Here is a 20,171-nt window from a genome sequence, read left to right on the forward strand (position 1 = left end):
TTCGACTGCTATATACCAACCTCACAGCTCGGTTAGAGTCGTGGGGGGCGGTCTCTGACCCCTTCTCAATAGGGCATGGCACTCGCCAGGGATGCCCCCTATTTATTTGCATTGGCAATGGAACCGCTGGCCTCGTGGCTGCGAATTGCCGCACAGGTCAAGGGATTTGAATGGCCGGGAGGGATATCGTATCGTATCGCCCTATATGCAGACTATGTCCTTTTTGTTTCTTTTCGAGCCGCATGGGACTGGACCTCGGTTACTCCGCATAATGCAAATATATCGAGAGAACTCTGGATTGTATATGAATGCCCGTACGTCTATACTGTGGCCTCTGTGAGGGGGCTCAGAGATGGGCGCCTAGGTTGGGGAGGTAACGCTAGCCACAACCAAGTTTAAATACATCGGGGTCCACCACTCGTCCTCCCATTCGATATCGTGGGACGAAAATATTACCCCCATCTGGGCACGCACTCCGGCTGAGAAGAGGTCATAGGCACGTATGCCCCTATCTATTTTGGGAAAGTCGGCAATTTTTAAGATAGTGTCGCTCCCTCGCCTCTATCAGCTACGGACTCATCCCTTTCAGATACCGGCCATCTGGTTCAGTCAGCTTAATTCAAGGCTAAGCCTCTTCCTTTGTAATGATCAAGCCATTAGAGTTGTGCTAAAAACGTGCTTTGAGTCTACGTACTGTGGGGGGATAGTGACCCCTGACATCCAATCATATCATATGCAGCATCTCATCTCCTGGCTTTGAACGATTGGTGGTACGGGAATAGAAATGACCAGGCGTACCAGGTGGAACAGTGGCTCATTACCCCAATTACTCCTACATACCTCAAAAAGAGCTTTGATTCCCGCCTGCCACGCGTGTGGTTTTTGGGGTATAGAAAGATGCATTGCGCAGAATGGGATGGTGGGGACGACTGACGTGGGAAACTCCCCTCTGGCAGAGAGGTCTTCTTCCACAGGTGTCCACCCTGTCGGGGTTTGGGGACTGGGATGCCATAGGTATTTCTGGTTTGGGAGATGTAATGCGAGGCGCCTCCTTGAAGTCCTTCCAGGAGCTCAGGAAGGAATTTGTTATGCCGCATTCACAATTCTATAAGTACCTGCAATAGTGGCATGCTCCAACCCCGTACGTCGAGCGCTGGAATCTCTCCCAGAGCTCAACCCGATAGAAGCTAAGGTATTCATACGTGACTTGGGGGACCACAAGATTGCAAAGATATACCAAACCCTGGTGACGAATCCCTCTACTACACTAGACTCACTCCAAGAGAAATGGCAGGTAGTCCTTGGTCCCCTTGATAATGAGTACTGGACAGAGGCGCTAGAATCCCCGTAGAGAGTCGCAATAGCTTCTCACCTAAGACTTATCCAGTTCAAATACTTACACCACCCTTGTCTCCAAAGCTCGCCCCACTACATTTCACAGAAGAAATGTGGGTCAATATCTATAAAAGGCATTTGCTGTTCTTGGGCCTCACCTGGCTAAAAGAGATATATCTTAAGGCATGGAAGGACCAGGCCCCACCCAAACTGGGAGCATGGAAGGCAGGTCTTGATTGGGGCATGGGTCATGAGCACCCTATATTTACAGCGCGGGGCTGCCCGCAGAAGCACCTCAAATTCTGGAAATGATAGGCAGACTTAAGAGGTCTTGTTTTGGAAGCCGTTCCACCGCAAACTACTGATGTGGAAGCCTTATGAGAACAAACCATGGGGGAGGTTTAACGATCCGTGTGCCCTCTAATTTTGTTCCTCTGTGTGCTGCAAAGAAAGATGTTTGTGCACCACAAGTAAGGCTACGTGCGCCGACATCCAACAAATCCCTAGGCAAGAAAATGCTGTCTATAAGCTATCAAGAGCCTAATGTGTGTGTTGCTTGATTCCAATTACCCTCTCAGACGTCCTAGGGAGGCAAACCTATTTAAATTCATTTTTAGGCTGGTCTGTCACCTCTAGCGGTCTCTAGACTTAAATAATGGAATATTTAAGATCCACCAGTGTGAAATGCATTGAAGAAATGACATAACTCCACTATTTGCTCAATTACAGAAGATCTCTAGCTCTGGTCAACCCTCCTGGAACGAGTAAGGATAATCAACAATTGTCAAAAAGCAAAACACTAACTGTTCCCTAGCAAACAGTCCATCAGGGGCAGGTAACAGAAGGTGGAGGCAACCCAATGTGCTCTTTCTCACTCACATTCACTTACATGCATAAATGCTCCTACAGACTGACTGCATCTCAATTGGAGCACACCTTCAACCTCATTTATGACACCAAACATACTGCATTTAGGTCAGGGCAAACAAACACTCTGCCATTTATACCGCACTACAACAGTGTCTCTTACACAAACATCCAGAAAACTCTTTGGGGCCTCCTTAGGGCAATCGTTTGCTGTACAAATGGTACAGTACAATAATATATGATAAAACACTATGTTTCAATTCAATCAATTTAATGAGATCACTTGAAAATTAAGGTGCATTTCTATGGAAGAAATTGAGGTGGGGGAATTAAACACCCAAGAGTGCATAGAATAATTAAGGAGACACAGATTTAGGCTATATAGATGGGTGCAAACCTTAACTGGGAGACACTGCATGGCTCTACAGGCTGAGACATGGTCCAGCTTCATCAAATCCTTGGCTGATGTTTTGTCCCACATGAAGACATAGCTGCACAAAACAAATAACTGGTATTCCATTGGAAAGAGTGTCTCAGGCACTCAGATTAACAATAAGCAAACATATCAACCACGGATTCAGCAACTAACCACTGACCGATTTGGTGTCCACATATCAATGTCCTGTTATTATTCCTTTGTCTGTCATTTGCTCAATTTGGGTACCAAATGCGGTAAAAAAAAATCTTCACTCGGGCCATCAAACGTATAGCAGCACAGTGGTGTGGGCAAAAACCACACAATATAGGCCTCCCCATTTTGCTAAATGATCTGTTCTTGGATAAACACTATTTTAATGTTTTCTTCTTTTCTCATTTTACCAAACTTGAAAGTACTTCAAATCAGCCTAAAGGTTGCTAATACATGTATAATAAACTACTCTGTAACCCCTTAGTTCTACTTTACCAAACCCTTTCCTCTAATCTGCCAATACGTGAGAACTTTGAATTAAGCTTAATAGAATAAATGAGCCCCAGGACATATTCCAAGCACAGTTTTCGTTCATGCTTCTTTATGGTTTTATAAAATGTTCATGACCTAATAGGCATAGTTTAGAGACCATAACCACCTTGTCTGCCACTGTAGCTGATTGAACACTATTTGGCCTCAAGTCCTGCCTTTGGTCTAACATGGTTACAATAAAGATTTTTGAAAATAAAATCCTTCCAACACATATAAATAGATTCCAGAATCACAAAATTGTGTTTTTCTTTTATATTTTTATATATATATTACCTACTGGCGGTCGCCAGTAGGTAGTTATAGTTAGGACCCCTTTTCCATAGGAAATCCGCAACATTCTATTTTGAATAACTTTGGCGCCGGTCGATGAATCCTCGCGAATTTCTCAAAATAGGTGGGGCGCTACGCTCCGCTCCTACCCTGAAAGTCTCGGGGGGATTCGTCAAGCGGGAGCTGAGATAAAAGGGGGGTCCCAAAACGCGTTTTTCCCATGCATTTTTCCATAGGACCTTTAGACAGAGCTACAGCCCGAACGGCTGAACAGAATTACTAGAAATTTGGCAGAGAGGTAGTCCCTAGGTCAAGGAAGTGCCTTTTGTAGGTTTGGTGTAAATCTGTTCAGTAGATTCTGAGAAAATAGCCTTTAAATCAATATATATATCTGAGCCCGCTTACGGTACGCTTACCGTACGCTTACCGTACGCGTACGGTGGCGTGCGCGAGCGTGATTCTGATTGGCTCTTAGATCTTAGTAAACATTCGAATCGGCCGAAACCAGGAAGCGGCGTCCGCCATTTTGTCTCTCGCACTGAGTGTTATTTATCAAACATGATGTCCAAAAACATGTTACGGGGCTGTTTTGACAACTCCCTCCCACACAGTCATGTTGAGGGAGTCCCCAAACATCCCCCAAGAGCAAAAACGTTTTTTTTTTTTTTTTTCGGCAATTTCGGCGAGTACGCTTACCGTACGCTTACCGTACGCGTACGGTTAAAAAAAAAAATAAAAATAAAAAAACACTATCCACACTTACCCCACCCCCTGCGCTTTTGGTGGCCGCAGGCCACCAAATGTACAGGGCTTATTAGACCTCTGAAAAAAAACTAAATTTTGGCAACATGAAATTATAAAATCGAAATAAAAAAAACACTATCCACATTGACCCCACCCCCTGTGCTTTTGGTGGCCGAAGGCCACCAAATGTACAGGGCTTATTAAAGTTGCTAAAAACCGTGCACGGAACGAACTGCGTTAAGTGGGCGCGCACGCCTCGAATGGCGTAAAGTAACTTAGCATTTAAAAAACCGTACAAATTCACTGAAAAAACCATAGGTTTCACACACGTTATAGTTAGGAATTAGCATTTAAAAAACCTTGCAAATTCACTGAAAAAACCATAGGTTTCACACATGTTATAGTTAGCGGAAATTTTACTGATAAAAAACCAATGAAATTGCCCCGTTATAGTTAGTGCTGGCAACTATAACTCACGCGACCGCAATCTTCTGCTGATGACATATGTGTCTTTATAAAAAAAAATATTTGTAATATATGTATAGCTAAAAATGTATGGAAGAAGACATGGGCAAATAAGTGTCTAAATACAGTATTAGCATCAGCAGAGGATTGCGGTCGCGTGAGTTATAGTTGCCAGCACTAACTATAACGGGGCAATTTCATTGGTTTTTTATCAGTAAAATTTCCGCTAACTATAACATGTGTGAAACCTATGGTTTTTTCAGTGAATATATATATATATATATATATATATATATATATATATATATATATATATATATATATTCTACTGGCGGTCGCCAGTAGATAGTTATAGTTAGGACCGTGTTTCCATAGGAAATCCGCAACATTCTATTTGGAATATCTTTTGCGTCGATTGACGACTCCTCACGAAATTTTCAAAATAGGTGGGGTGCTCCGCTCCGCTCCTTCCCTGAAAGTCTCGGGTGAATTCGTCAAGCGGGGGCTGAGAAAAAGGGGGGGTCCCAAAACTAACGGCTGAACAGAAAACCTTGAAATTTGGCAGAGAGGTAGTCCTCAGGTCAGGGATGTGCCTTTTGCAGGTCTGGTGTAAATCTGTTCAGTATTTTCTGAGAAAATAGCATTTAAAAGCATATATATATCTATAGGCGCGCACCGTGCGCGTACGGTAAGCGCACCCTGCCGTGCGCGAGCGCAATTCTGATTGGTTGTTAGATCTTAGTAAACATTCGAATCGGTCGAAACCAGGAAGTGTCGGCCGCCGTTTTGTCTCTCGCAGTTCGAGGGAGGTGAAAAATAAAGGTGGAGAACATGAAAAGGGGGCAGGGTGGACAGTTCCTGACCCCCTAGCCATTGTCAGGGGGTCCCCAAAGGACCCCCAAGGGCCATAAATGTTTTTAATATTTTTACGAAAAATCGCGGAGTGCGCTTACCGTGCGCGCACGGTAGAAACGGGAAAATTACGCATACGGCGTAACGTGGGCGCACGGTGCGCGAAGCGCACCGTGCGCGCACGGTACGCACACGGTGAAAAACCTTAAAATAAATAATAAATACATAACTTGGCATTTCAAAAACCGTACAAATTCACTGAAAAAAACATAGGTTTCACACATGTTATAGTTAGCTGGACATTTCCCTCGTAAAAAACCAATGAAATTCCCCCGTTATAGTTAGTAAAGGGAACTATAACTCACGCGACCGCAATCCACTGCTGATGACGTCAGATATTACATCACTGATGACATATGTGTCTTTCTGTAAAATAAATATTTATTAAATATGTATAGCTAAAGGTTAAAGGAAAGAAAAATGGGTAAATAAGTTAATAAATACAGTGATGTAATATCTGACGTCATCAGCAGTGGATTGCGGTCGCGTGAGTTATAGTTCCCTTTACTAACTATAACGGGGGAATTTCATTGGTTTTTTACGAGGGAAATGTCCAGCTAACTATAACATGTGTGAAACCTATGGTTTTTTAAGTGAATATATATATATATATAGTCTGACACTTTAATATGTTTACCATAGGTGGGTGGAGTGTTATCAGGCTATTGTTGTTTAAAGAATCTCATTGGGTGTTAACTGACACTGTTTAATACAGGACCTTGCCAAAATTCCAGAAGTAACATTAAGCACCCTTTTAGTTAGTTGTTGAATTGTGTGGTGTGGAGTAGATTTGTGTAGTGGAATTATGTGGCAGGGTGTGCAGTGGAAAAGGATTATGGGAATAACAGACACTGGGAGACACAGCTAGTACGAGTGGTTTAACTAAAGAGCGAGAGAAAGAACAAAGGGAATGGAGGATGGATCTACCAAGTTTGGGCACTTAAGAGGGTGAGAGAACACTTGGAAGCGAGAAAGTCCGGAAAACAAAGGGGTCCCTGGGCATGTGAAGATAGTGAGACCTTGAACATTTATGGGGGAGAGTGAGAACATTGGGCGGGGAGAGGTGTGGATAGATTTGGGCTTCAGTTAAAGTGTATTAACCAAATATTGGAACTGTGGTACTGTATGCTATGGGACAGGGTTAGTCAGTTTAGTGCGGGTGAGTTATTAGAGATAGCCGTAATAGTGAGCTGTGACACTTAGTAAGCAGTAACTAAACAAGTTTAACGTGAGCTGAGGAAAGGATCACTGTTGCACTCCAGACCAATTTCTCACTAACCGTAAGTGTGTGAAGTTAAGAATATTAACACTTGTTTGGAGCCATTACCAGAACACCTACCATAACTCACTTCCCCTTAAAATTGGAAAAGGAATGTGCAGGGTACCAGGGTAGGTAAATTGCCACGTTTAACTTGTGGCCACACACCTGTGTGCATTGTATTATCATTCAGAAGCGGGGCATTAACAATGGAAAGGAAATCGATTATCAGAGAAAGTTAAGATGTGGCGCTCTGAGATTTATGCATTATTAGCTCGGGACTGTAACCGATGAAAGTAAGTTCATTGTTAGAGAATGTTAAACTTTGAGGCTTTAATAGCATGGGCTCAAAGATATTAACCATGGAAAATAAGTCCATTGTTAGACAATGTTGAAATGGTGAGCTGCGACACTGAAAAAACAGTAACTAAGCTCAAAAAGTTGAACCTGGCGTGCACTAGAGAATATTGAAATTTTGAGCTCTGTTCCTCACACTTTGGGGGCTGGGGGTAATTGAAACAGGATTCCAAGTGAATGGCCATAGGTGAATGTTGAAAATGTGAGAAGTGTGTGTCCTGCTATGTAGGTTTGGAACTTGAAACCTATGCGGTTGGAGGAGGTCTTCTGGTGAATGTTGACATGCTAGACGGTGAGCTTAACACACATATAGTCTGTTAAACACCCTGCTCTCCTCTAAGTGCAATTTCAAAATGAAGCAAAGGTGCCCGACTAAAAACGGGTTGCCATATTTATAACACAGGTTTTGTTAAATTTTAAAAAAAGACAGATTCAGGTGTTGTTGTAAGCACTGGCCAGATCGTAGTATAAAATGACCCCCAGTGAGTTTCATTGTATTTCGTACAGGGGTGTGGGTCATGTTGCGAACATCCGCCACTCCAGGACCAAATGGAACTTGCGCCAACCTGCGTGGATGAATTTTGTGGTTAGTGAGGCATAGGCCTACTGCTCAACCTTAGGCGTCGCATATGCTGCAGAATGTGGTATAAAAGGTCCCTCTTTATATCTAAACACACTAGTTTTAATTGCAAACATATACAGGAATAAGGTATGCAAAATCCATTAAGTCCTTTCTGACTAATTAATTCACCAGCACGAGCGTCCTGCAGCCTGCATAGCGGATTTATTTATGTGAGCCAAACGCAGCTCTGCCAATCATGGAAACCGGCTTACAATGGAAAACATGCATTTATACAAAAAGGTAGTAGTGTTCCCAACTTGGGAAAGGACCGCACATCAAACAGAACAAATATCAAACAATCCAGTAAAAGGCATGTGTAATAAGCAATAGATGTAAGTACAGCGGGGTGCTAGGTAAGCCGTAAACACTTACTACCCAGGGGGGAGGAGCCAAGATGGCGACCGGGACGGCAGCGTAGGCTCCCGGCTCCGTGAACCTCCGCACCCCGCACAGATATCCTGCACGAGATCCTTAGCCTGCGCTATCTACCCGTGTTGGTGAACGCGAGCGGCAACCGGCCGTGTGACCCCGAAGTTTCTGGCAGCGGTACCGCCGGAGAAATGTCCGTCTGAAGTTTGCGGCCTGCGTAGCCCCGGAGCCGGGACCTCGAGTGAACGCCGAGGCCGGGCGGCAGTGCAACAACAACGGCCTTTGGTGACTGGGTGGGGTCGGACTACCGGAGTGGTGCGAATGTCGGACTGCGCTTCGCCGTGGTCGCTCCTACCACTAAGCATAGCTGAACGAGTGCGTGCCCGAGGTGGCAACTCCAAGACTCTCCGGTGATTGCTTCAGCCTTCGCCGGTGAGCTGCCCGGACGCCGCCCGTAACCTGTCCCGATTCTTGCGGGCTGCTCCCGGATTTTCGCGGGCGTTGGTCCGTGGTGGGGACGACTGTGGCCCGTGACCACACTCCGGACACATTGTTTGCCTGCCCTCGGAACCCAGTTACCGGTGCCATGGAACCCGAGGCGCTTGTGTCTGAGCCCCGGTCCCGCTCTGGGATGGATCTACCCGGCGGCCATTCTGGTACGCCAGAGTCCACCATCCTGTACACCGGGTTGCAGCAGGATTGGGAGGGTGCGACTCTGAGGAGCGTAGCGGAGCGAGCGCCGGGAGCTGTACTGGGGTACGGTGACCTTCTCAGGGCTCTCGGTGCCCTTCACTCCACCCTGATTCACGGAGCCTGGGTGTTGGGGAGCAAGCTTGATGGAGTGACATCAGCGTTGGAACAGTTGCCGCCTGCCTATCCCCAGGTACACTGGGACTTCTCACGCTGCGCACGGGGGGACATTGTCGTGGCCGCCCCTGTAAATAGTGCACGCCTGGACCCTCCGGACAGTATATTAACGTGCGATCAGCTGGCTGTGGATTTGGTCTGTTCCGGAGATTTAGGACCTGAGTGGGGGGTGGTGGCCTTGTCCCGTGCGCGGTCCCCGACGACCCAGGCAACGTCCAAGCAACGGTCGCCTGCCCTGGCTGATTCCGCCTTCCTGGGCCTGGTGTGCAGTGTAAATCCTGGCTCGGCATCGGGAAAGACAATCCTCCCTAGAGCTGACTGTGTCGATCTTCAGAGCCCTCTACCCTACCTGTGTGTGTCGCTTCCTGAGTTTTGTTGGACACTTCTCTTCGTGGTAACATTGGACATGGCACTGGGACGGGGGGTATGCATGGGTGGGTTTGCAAAGAGTGGCCAAGGATGATGCTGACCCTTCCGAAGTGGTCACCTATTAGGCGGGCGGGCTCGGGAGTTGTGTGCTCTCACGGCATAACTGATAGTGTACCAAGCGTGTAATGCTCCTTACTCCTCTTTGACAGGGTCGATTTTGTGTTCATTATTGTATGCTTTATGGGAAACCGTGTGGTGCGGGAGGGAGAAACCGGGGGCGTGTTTTGTAGGCCCTCCTCCAGTTTATTAATACTCTTTCTGCCCCCCCGTCTGGTGGGGGCTCTTTTCCCACTTCTTTTCTCTGTTTCTTCTATATTTCGGGTCTGGTTCCGGGGCAACAGGCACACTGCTGGGGGGGGGGGGCCGTACTCATCTGCAGAGGTGCAGGGTGGGGGGTTGGGGGGGGGATCCTTTAGTCTTTCACCTCCTTTTTCTATGGCCTCTTTTTCCTCTCTTATTTTCTTTGTCTTTTCTGGGATCAGCATGGTAGTACTCCTTTGTTGTTAATCACTGCTGTTTCCGGAGTGCCATAATTTCCGTGGAGTTTCCTGGGTCTGGGGGCAGGGGTTGCAGGCGCAAATGGCCGTGTCATTCCTCCACATCCTGAACTTCCTGTTTCAGCGCCATAGCTTAGATAGACTGCTGTGTATTGTTTACGTTTATCGTTCTGCCTGCCATTTTTCGCTGCTGGGAAACTGTTTGGCACCTGATCCTTCCATCCTTTTCTATTATAAAATGTAAACCTTTATTATCCTGGTTTCCTACTTGGGCTGTTCAGAGACTGAGAGTATGTTAGCGTCGAGATTTTGCTCCCCGAGGTACTGACTGTGATATACCTGCTTTTTGTTATTCTGATTGTTTAGCTGCCGGCCCCGGGGGTTGTAGGCCCGTATGTGTAATTGAGTGAAATGTCAATAAAGGTTTTCAAAAAAAAAAAAAAAAAAAAACACTTACTACCCAGAAGTGCTGTGAGCAGATTGAAACAACAAACTGCTGGAGAATTGATAAGAATCAGCTAATACAGCACACCCATACACAATAAAATAGGTCCTACACACAACCAAATTTTCAAGGACCAACGTCAATGTAGTAGATAATTTGTCCAAGGTTCTTGTATAATGCAGGATATCCAAAAGTTCCAAATGATGAAGTGAACAGTCCACAAAGCTTCAATGTGTGATGTTACTTTTATTGTTCTTCAGCACATACTCGATATAAATAACAGCCAACATGTGTTTCGTCTGTACCAAGTAAGTACAATGACTTTTTCAAGGCAAATGGTTGGTATGAGATGAGGTCAGAAAATTCCAATAGTTGTAACCGATGAGAAATAACATCCACGAAGAATCCCCAATTTATGGAAACTCAGTTAAGGTATATCTAATCCTCACAGTCAATCAAGCAGTGAGTGTATTCCACACTATATATAAAATATCCTCTGACAATATAAAACTACTTTCATATGGTGGTATTCAGCCTCTAAGTCTCTCTTTCAGACCAGGTGTATTTTGTACTTTTTGCTGCATATGGATTCTTGAAATGGCCACTCAGTTGCTGAAATGTCTGTGCATTGAATGTTGACTCGAAAGTTAGTAGATCCAGCTGATAAGCCCAGTGCAGGGATATTCCCACTGAGGCAAATTATCTGTGAAAGAGTGGTCTCTCTTGATCAACTACCTGGCGCTTTTGGCTGCATTGTTTTTGATCAGATGCTTGACCATGAGTCTTTTTCATTATTGGTGACTTTTTCAGGATTAGAACTGCTCGGCGGTCGGCATATTAACCATCCAAGTGAAACCAAGTCTCGGAGTCTTACAGAGATAGCATTACATTTTTGAGACGTCTGCCTCGAACTCCATATTCCCATTCAGTCAATCTCTTCTGGGTCTGGCTAATGTGAGGGGATATTGTAATTTGAGGTTCCTTCAGGATCATAGCAATTGGAGGTAGGTGGTATCCACAGGGTAGTTAAGAGTAGTAGGTCTATGGAGCGATGCACAACTAATCTTTTTTTACCACATTCACAACTCCCCACTTAGCAGGAGATCAGATCGGAAGTACTGCAGGACCTTCCTGCCCAATGTCTCTACTGCTATCCCTTGTAATGATTTTAGAGTATTGGCACAGGTGAAAAGCTAGATATTTAATACCGTGTCGGAACGCTTGAAAATTCTGTTTGCCCAATTTGTAGAGCAGAATTTTGATTGGTTGAACTCCCGATACATTCATTGCATGCACAACAGTTTATCTGGCCTTCCCATTGCATCCAAACTTTGGTGTATTTGTCTCGGTTGTTACTAGGTAAAAATAAAGGAGTTGAAATTAGAACTAGTCCTTAGTCCTGCAGTTTACTTGGCTCCATGGAGCCCTGCCGGTGACATTTCATAGCGATCTGTCCTAGCTCATATTAGCACGATGGGACACGTGCGTTGTGTCTGAAGCTTGTGTTGGTTGGTATGTCCCTCTCCCGAGTTCCTGCAACAAGAGGGACATTGGTATTTGGGGTTTTTCCCAAGTCGGTGCCCCTTTAGAAAAAATATTTTGAAGGTGTCTAATTGCGCTGGGAGGTTTGTTTTCACCGAATTCTATTTCGAACTGGGTGACGATGGGCCCTGGTGGTGTGCCTGCTTTGAACGATCATATTTCGAAGCCTCCAATCTTGAATCGGAATACTGACTTTCCCTCTTTAATATAAGAATGTGTTAAGTTCTGTTTAAGGCATGGAGGCAAGTATAATCTCGCATGATGGATATAAAACATTACCTGATAGTTTATTGTGTAGAAGCGACTTGGCGACTTGCGTGTTTTATAAGTTGCTCTTGTTTAATGCGGCCAACGCTCTGATGTATGTCTGTTAATGAGCGAGCATTGGTCATTCGTTGCATGATTGACTTTTATGTTATTTTGGACGAGCTGAAGCAGCATTGCACACCAAAAAAGACAGAAGAGCTTGGGTGGGGTACGGTCAATAGCTCTAGCATCTGGGTTATCGTGGGCTGCGGTTACTCGGAGGTTTTAGGTTGGACTACATGGAAAATGTGTATTTTCAGATTTGCTTTTTTAAGTAACTTAACATTTTGTTTCCTTCTAAAAAAAGGTTTGGCTCCTTTGAAATTTTTAAACCGACAGATGAACTGACAGGACGAACGGGCCCCAGTGTTAATCAAAATGATATACGAGTTATAATGCTGGACTATGTGATTGGCACCTTCTATCCAGAAATACAGGAATCTTACCCCCGCGACACAGTTAAAAGGAATGCTGCATTTTTTCGAGAGGTAAGACTCTAATTTCATCCAAGTTATATGTATGAAGACTTCTTGAAGCTTTTCTAATATGGGTGTTGCCTCACTGCCCCATCTGGTACAGATATTGTTAATGGGAAGCACCACAGGAATTTTTTACGTTACAATTTTTAATCAAGTTTACCCATATAGTGACATGGTAGGCACTTACTATTGAACATTGCTGCTACACTGCATGTGGGTGCTTTCGTAGGCATACAGAGCTGGCACTAGCAACACTTTATAAGGCAAAATATTTCAGGGAGGGATTGCTCAATTTAGGTTGTGGATTAAAATAATAAGCAGTAGGTCCTAGGGTCCAATTCACATGCTTATCGAACATAAGTGTGTCCTATCTTATACGCTGTTTTTTTTAATAGCTGAGTACAATAATTCTTGCACCAACAAGCATGCTTTTAACTTTTCACATAAGTTTTCTTTCTTTTTTTGACTTCCTTCTTCCTCCTCACCACGCTATTCGTCATTGTTGGCCTCTGTTGATTGCGCTTTATATTCAGCTACCACTCCTACACTTTTTTCTTACTAAGGCAATCTGTTAAGATATCATGCCTTTCACAGATATTTTGTTCTTTTAATTTTCCCCTTATTCTGAGAAGTAGGTGGAGCAAAATCTAGTTATTGCAAAAATGGTATTTTACGAATGATTGGAATTCTAAGGTTACTCGGAGGTCTCAGAGCTGCTTTTTGCTTGTGCCTCCCCCAATTTGGTCGTTTTATCGAGGTAGTTTACTAGCATATTTGCACCTCCGAGCAGCAAGAGGCTGCTAACCAAACTCTGAATGCATGTTACATTCCTGTTACATGGGCTATTGTTGGCAAAGATAAGTTGGCATATTTGAATTTTAAGTAAATCCAGGATAAACTAAGCAGAATCTGTGTAAGTTACATGAACAAATAGTGTCCAAAGTGGGCCCAATTGTGGCTGTGCACCCTTCGCATGAGGAAGTTTTTTAACACTTAGCAGAAAGGCTTATTAGCCACACTGTGGTAATGTAGCTAATGTTACAGTATTTACATGTTAGGCTTAACAGTTTGATATGCTTAACCTGACCTCTGACATTAAACAAGTCAGTTCGAAAGTGTGGATTGAAGCCCTCTGTGGTATGTCACTACTTGTGATGAGGGTGACAAAAGAAAGAGAATAATAGTGACAGAGCTGCCCAAGATCACATTAGGTCACAGAAGATAAGTGGGATCCAACAAGGGAGCCCCAAGGTAGCAAAAAGTCAAAGCTCATGAGTAACAGGCTTTCAAAGCAATTCAACAGCCACACTAGCATCCAGGGCAAATAACATTTATACTAAAGGTGATGTGCGCCAAAACAATACAGAGTTTGACACTGTAATAATGAAACTCAGTTTCTCAAACGGATTTGCTGTTAACATATATTGGCTGCAAGTCACGCGGAGTAACATATGCAGAATCTGTATATGACACATATACTGTAACTATTGTACAGAACAAAGGCTGTCTCTGCAGAATATTTCTCACATTATATGATGTAACAAAGTCATCAATAAAGTGTGTTCAAAACAAAAAACATATATTGGCTGCATAATATCCACATGAAGGACATGTATACAAGGGCAACATTTTTGGAGCAGATAACTTTGGTGAGCTTTTAAAAGAGAATACTCATGATGGATGAAAGCAATCATCCACCATGCCAGCAGTGCCCACAAATCTTGGTGATTACGCTGTAACACGTGAGTTAGTAGCAGCAATGTTGGGCAACTCAGTACCCAGCTATAATGGACAAGGATCTAGAGTGAAGTAGTGCTTACCTTGAAAGAATAGAAAACTTGGATAATGCTTGGCTGAAAGCAAACAGATATATCAGACTAGTAACTAAAGATGCAGGGATCAGAAAGCAACACCTTGAGAATCAAGGTTTCACAGCACTAGTGCTAACTCCAAAAATAGTGTTGACCATTGCGGGTTCAGGAAATAAGGATGTGCTGCAAGACCATGCGAGTTCATAAAGTAAGAATACACTGCTAAATAGTGGAAGTTCAGTAAACAAGGTATTCCTAAAGCACAAGATCTTGGATTTTCTGGAGATGTATGGTCTGCCTACATTGCATCATTGAACCTATTGCTGGACTGAAACAACCATACTCTCAGTACTGATAGCTTGCCTTGGGCGTGAATAAGCTAGCTTCTGCTACCTACAGATGTGTGCAGATTCTTCTATGCATTTTTGGAGGGAATGGCGGAAATAAATCTTCTGCATGAAAGTCATACAGGCTGACCACTCGCCTACTTCACCTTTTCTTGGGCAGTGCAACTTGGTTCAAGACGTGATTCTCTTGGGCATACTGGCCAGGTACTTTCTGGGCGCAATGGCAGTACATGCCACATCGACCCGGATCACAGCCTCGACCGGGCTTCGGTGGTGGTCTGGTTTCAAAAGCTCCCATGAAAAACCGGTGGCGGAGAGACTAACCTGTCAAAACCGAGGTACACAAATTGCTTTCTGTAGTCTTCATCTCACGGCAGGCCCCACCATCACCCGGATCATACTGCCCCTTGTTCCTCCCGGACAGCCCCTCCAACTGCAGGATTTAGTCTCCTTTTCTCTCTCAGCAGTTACTCTGGAATGTAGGTTAAGCAGATCAGGTAAACAGCACTTCCCTCATGGATTAAACTCTGGTTATGTCTTCTCACCACTGTGAAACTGTCAGGCAGACATCAGATCTGTTTGCACAACAATTCTAGAGTACTCTGCGAGGCACTTCCTTCCTTGGTCATAGAGATTTCGGAACGCGAATAGCTAACTGGAAAGTGGGTCCCACTCTTGTACAGTGAAAACAGACTAGAAATGTCCAGCACAGTAAAATCAGAACAAATATCCACTGCCTGCACTTACAGTCCCGATTTGGGGTGGTTCTTCTTTTAAGTGTCCTTTCTAGACTGCTCAGCAGAGACAGCCTTTATGTAGAGTGATGCTACTTAAATCGGGGTAGTCTCCAGCCTGGATCACCCACAACAGATTCACAAAGGTGTGAGCAGTCTGTCTGACTGTCATCAGCCCATCTGATTGGAGAAAGAGAAGAGGTTGGGCCTCACCGAAGGGATCCCCTTTTACCTTGAACAACAGTCTCTTCAGTGCCACCCTTCACCCCCCACCATCTACCAAGTGGCAGTGTTTCAGGAAGACTAAGGATAGACTTCTTGCTCAGCTGAAGGCCTAATTGAATTTTGAAAGAAGCCTTGTCACCACTCCCCACACTTTGGTGTCTAGGTCTCCTCCAACAAATATGGATTCACCAAATATGTACACCACTGCCAGCGCTCTGTGTGCTAACCCCATGGCTGGGAGAGTAATCCACCCGTTGTCAATGACTGCATGCTTGGTGGCCCCTCTGTCACAGGACAGGCCCAGCAACTCCTCATGTCTTCGTACAGGGCTAAGTCTGCACATACTCTAGATTAGCATCAGTCTTTGACCAAAATCAAAACCAGAACACCAGATGGACAGACACGGCAGGAGAACATGCCTGTACACCATGCAGGTGACTTTCCTGTCCCAACACTGCTCCTATTCAGGTGGCCAGTAGATTAGTAGATCCTACTGAAAGAATTCTGCATAGACATAAATGACAGAGAGTTGCCCGGGTCAGCGATTAGTGATGTAAAAAGTCAAACATTAGGAGTATTTAACCAGTATAAAATGTGTATGCTCCCTTGCCTAGGAATGTTAATCAAAATTCCATAAACGCTTTGCAAACCAAATTTAAATTGCCTGTAGAAAATGAAGGAAGAACTCCTTCAATTGTAGATACCTAGAAATCCCTGTTTAGTTATGCTATATTGCCTCTGTATTTGCTCAAGTTAGTTCTCCATCCTCAGATAACTGACCCATCATCTTAAAACATGAATTATACCAAATAAGTGCATAGGCATAATGTGTGAATTAAAATCCCCATAGAGCAAAATCTGCTTCTTCCATTGATGAAGCTCACCAACATCAAATGGAATAGTGCTGGGCCATCTGCATTTGGAGCATATACTCAGCAGAGCAGTGCCTACTGTCATTATTCGTCCAGGCAATAAGCCATCTGAGGTGTCCATTTTAACACACATGGCAACTAAACCCAACACTCATGTTGGTAAGGCCACCCCTCAGTGCGGTGCATCGTATACTGAAGCAGTTAGTATCTTAAAACCAAATAGTTAAAACAAGTGTAGGGGGCTCCCCAAATGAACTCCAAATTGCATTCACTTATAAGCTGAATGTATGCTAATTTATTTATAACACAAACCTATTATCAACATTGATTCAATATATATTTTCTTAAAAGGCAGTATTTTTCTTGTGCCAAGGAGAATATCAGTACAATATACTAAGATAATATAGTAGCAATCCTGGTACAATTGCAGAACAAACCAACAACGTTTAATACTAGCACAGCGTTCTAATGGTAGTACAGTCAACGTGTGTTTAGGGAATCCTGTTGATTATTCAAAGCTAATTTGAAAGTAAAAAATCTCATCAACCCTTTTTTTTTTAGTTAATTGCAAAATCCACTGCATCCTAAGCTCCACTGATATCTACAGCAGGTTTTCCCTTGCCAGTAGTTGGCACTGGATTGCACTGTCACACTTCATATAACTACACAGTCTTGTCGCATCCAATAATTCTTTAATTCCAACATTGGTTATGTCCAAATATAGTTAAATGTGCATATGTTGAACTCGTGCGTAATTGCATTTTGTAGTCTACTTTAGATGCCTCCCATCGCTTGTTTTAAAAATTCAGTTATTTTTGGTGATAGTGGGCAACCACCACCTTGGGGTGCACTTAGACCCACACAAATTACAATTGCTCTGCTCTTATTTAGGATGTTAAAATTTAGTCTATTTAATTTATCTCTTTAATTTTTAAGAATTTGTAAGATTTTTAAGATGTGCCTTTTGAAGGCAGATAATTTAGGGCTTAAGGCTTTGTAGATTATCCTATATGTATTTTACTCTAGCTGGGGTCTTGTGCCATTTATATTTCATGAAGTTAGATGCATATCCTGGGTACTTGATTGACCATGATTATTAGCATACATGGAGTATTAACATGTCTTCGTTGATGCTGCGTAAGAGTGATTAATTTGCCAATGTTCACAGATTTTATTTTTCCTAGTGACAAACTAAACTCACCCCATTTAATGCTGGTCAACCCCCAACCCTCCCACCCCTGCCTTCTTCTCCCCACCTCTTGTAAATACTCTATCTGCCCCCCAATTCATGTACTATAATCCTTATGGAATTGATAGGGTTTAGCCATTATTCCTATCCCCCTAATGTTGGAAGAAGCAAGGTCTGATGCTGTCCATGAACATGTTGAGGGAAAGATCTGAACCGCCTAAGACAATAGAATATGAAAGAGAAAGAAGGGAGAAATGCAAAGACAGATAATATAAGTAATGTTTTGCCCAGAAAGCAGCAGCCTTTTGGATAGTACAACAGATTTAAATTTCCTATATTGGATCATTTAGTCATTAAGTGGAAGATTACTAGTGTTCCATTAGTGTAGTAGTTCTTGAACTTGGGCAGCCTCTTACCAATAAATTATTTGGCACTTTTAGTTCATCTCCAAATTGGCACGATCTAATGGAAAAGCTGTTGCGATAACTCCCTGGTTAGATGGTATAAGTTGGAGGAGTGTCCACCTTTGTTAAACTGTAACTTGGCAAAAGTCTGATCTCGCATAACACTCCACTCCACAGGATTTAATCGGTTCTGTGGTTGTGCTGCTTGATATAAAGTGCTGAAAGTTGTAGCTTCCTATGTACATAAATGAAGCCCATGGATGTTGACTTGTAGGCCTTCTGAAAGTGTGATCGGTGTACTCTTTGTATTTGACAGTCCTTAACCACTAAGTTAAGGAAATGCCAATTTTGAAGAGATGGAGACTGTGATCTCTAGGATCATCACCTTAATTTACCTGCTAAATGCCCAGAGCTGGCAGATTGTAGAAATGCATTAGGTTCTGTAATAGTGAATATTTAAGTTTTTTTTGTTGTTAATTTCCTGTTGCCCACCCTGATTTTGTGTGATCTGTACAGTCTCATAGATCAGATTTGCACGATTCTGTGAAATTAAGACGGCTAATCATCCAATTTTGTTTAACTTTTTTTGTAGCACCACCACCTCCCCGTGAAATGGAATCTGGTTATATAGAGAGGAAAGGAAAAGTTCTGGAGGGCCCCATTAGGGTGCTGTAACCTTACTGCCGGAAAGGAGTTGGGAGTACAAGATAGATTATTGTGTGCCCTTTTAAGAACCGTAGACTCTGCAGGATCAGTTGGGGTAAGCTTAGTCTCATTGGGATCCCACTGTAATCATCATATTTTTGGCCCCACTTCAGCTCTCTCTTACTGGTTCACCTGAGGAAACCTGTCCCCCACCGCCCATGTTTTATGTTTAGTACTTTGGTTTTGTGGTAGTATCTTATTTGTACCTGCGTTTGACAGTGGGCCTGACTCTTCTAGATCTAGCTCACTCTGATGTTGAGGTAGGACTTCCTGCATCCAATAGGTTAGAGATGGTGAATTGGGCAAACTGTCGGTGAGCATTGGTAAGGATTTACTTTGGGATGCAAAATCTAGCTCCAATCACCTAGCCAGGTTTTCTCCCTTCAGAGATTGCAGTTATTTGCTGGACTTTGGCAGTGTTACAACTTCAGGCTTTCTCATGTTTATAGGTTGGGTGCGGGGTAGCTGTTGCTCCTGTAATGTTTCCAATTCTCAGAGTCCGCTAAATGTTGGACTAGTTTATCAGTATGGGGCTTATACATTGTATTGCTTTCTGGCATTTGTGACATAGCTGCTTCATCAATGACAGTGTGGTAAGAGATTTAGTTGCTTTAGTATAAACATCTGTAAACTCCTTACTGCTCAATGGTGTATGTCCTTGGCCAGTGTTGGTGGCATATGTGAATGCCTTGTAGTTGGGTGTGACTGAGGGTACAATTTCCATTGAACCTCCGGAACGGATTGTTTATTTGGCTGAGGATCTCTGCAGTCATCTCTTCCCCTCTGTCTGTCATCTGGTGGTGAAGATCTCCTGCATTTATTACTTTTAGCTTACATTTGGTCACGTTCCCCTAGCTAAACACTACCATCTCACTAAACCCAGAATTCACCCCAGCAAGAATACACTTCATTCTGAGAGGGGGTGATTAACTAAGTGATCTTTTCCAGGGAGACTTGATAAAGTCTTTCGAACAATAAACAAGAATTCAATGTCTCTGAAGCGACCTTCCTCTAATATTTTCAACTGTTACACTGGGCGCGTTACCCACCCAATACTATTGCTGTCATTAGACCCCTCACATCCTTTGAAAAGCTAGTCTGTGCTTTTATGGACTCCTCGGGCCTTATTTCTAGAACAATACAAATTATCCAAAATAGC

At 43.6% G+C, this 20,171-nt stretch overlaps 1 protein-coding gene across 1 annotated transcript in view; it reads left to right on the forward strand.

The window, feature by feature from the left end:
- Positions 1-20,171, forward strand: part of SELENOO (selenoprotein O) — a 215,712-nt gene that overhangs the window by 44,114 nt on the left and 151,427 nt on the right. The window contains exon 3 of the mRNA XM_085653951.1: positions 12,554-12,734. Within this exon, the coding sequence (XP_085510077.1) occupies positions 12,554-12,734 (181 nt within the window). The remainder of the gene's footprint in view (positions 1-12,553; positions 12,735-20,171) is intronic.

The sequence above is a fragment of the Triturus cristatus genome, chromosome 4_1 (assembly GCF_964204655.1).
Source record: "Triturus cristatus chromosome 4_1, aTriCri1.1, whole genome shotgun sequence".
Taxonomy (NCBI): domain Eukaryota; kingdom Metazoa; phylum Chordata; class Amphibia; order Caudata; family Salamandridae; genus Triturus; species Triturus cristatus.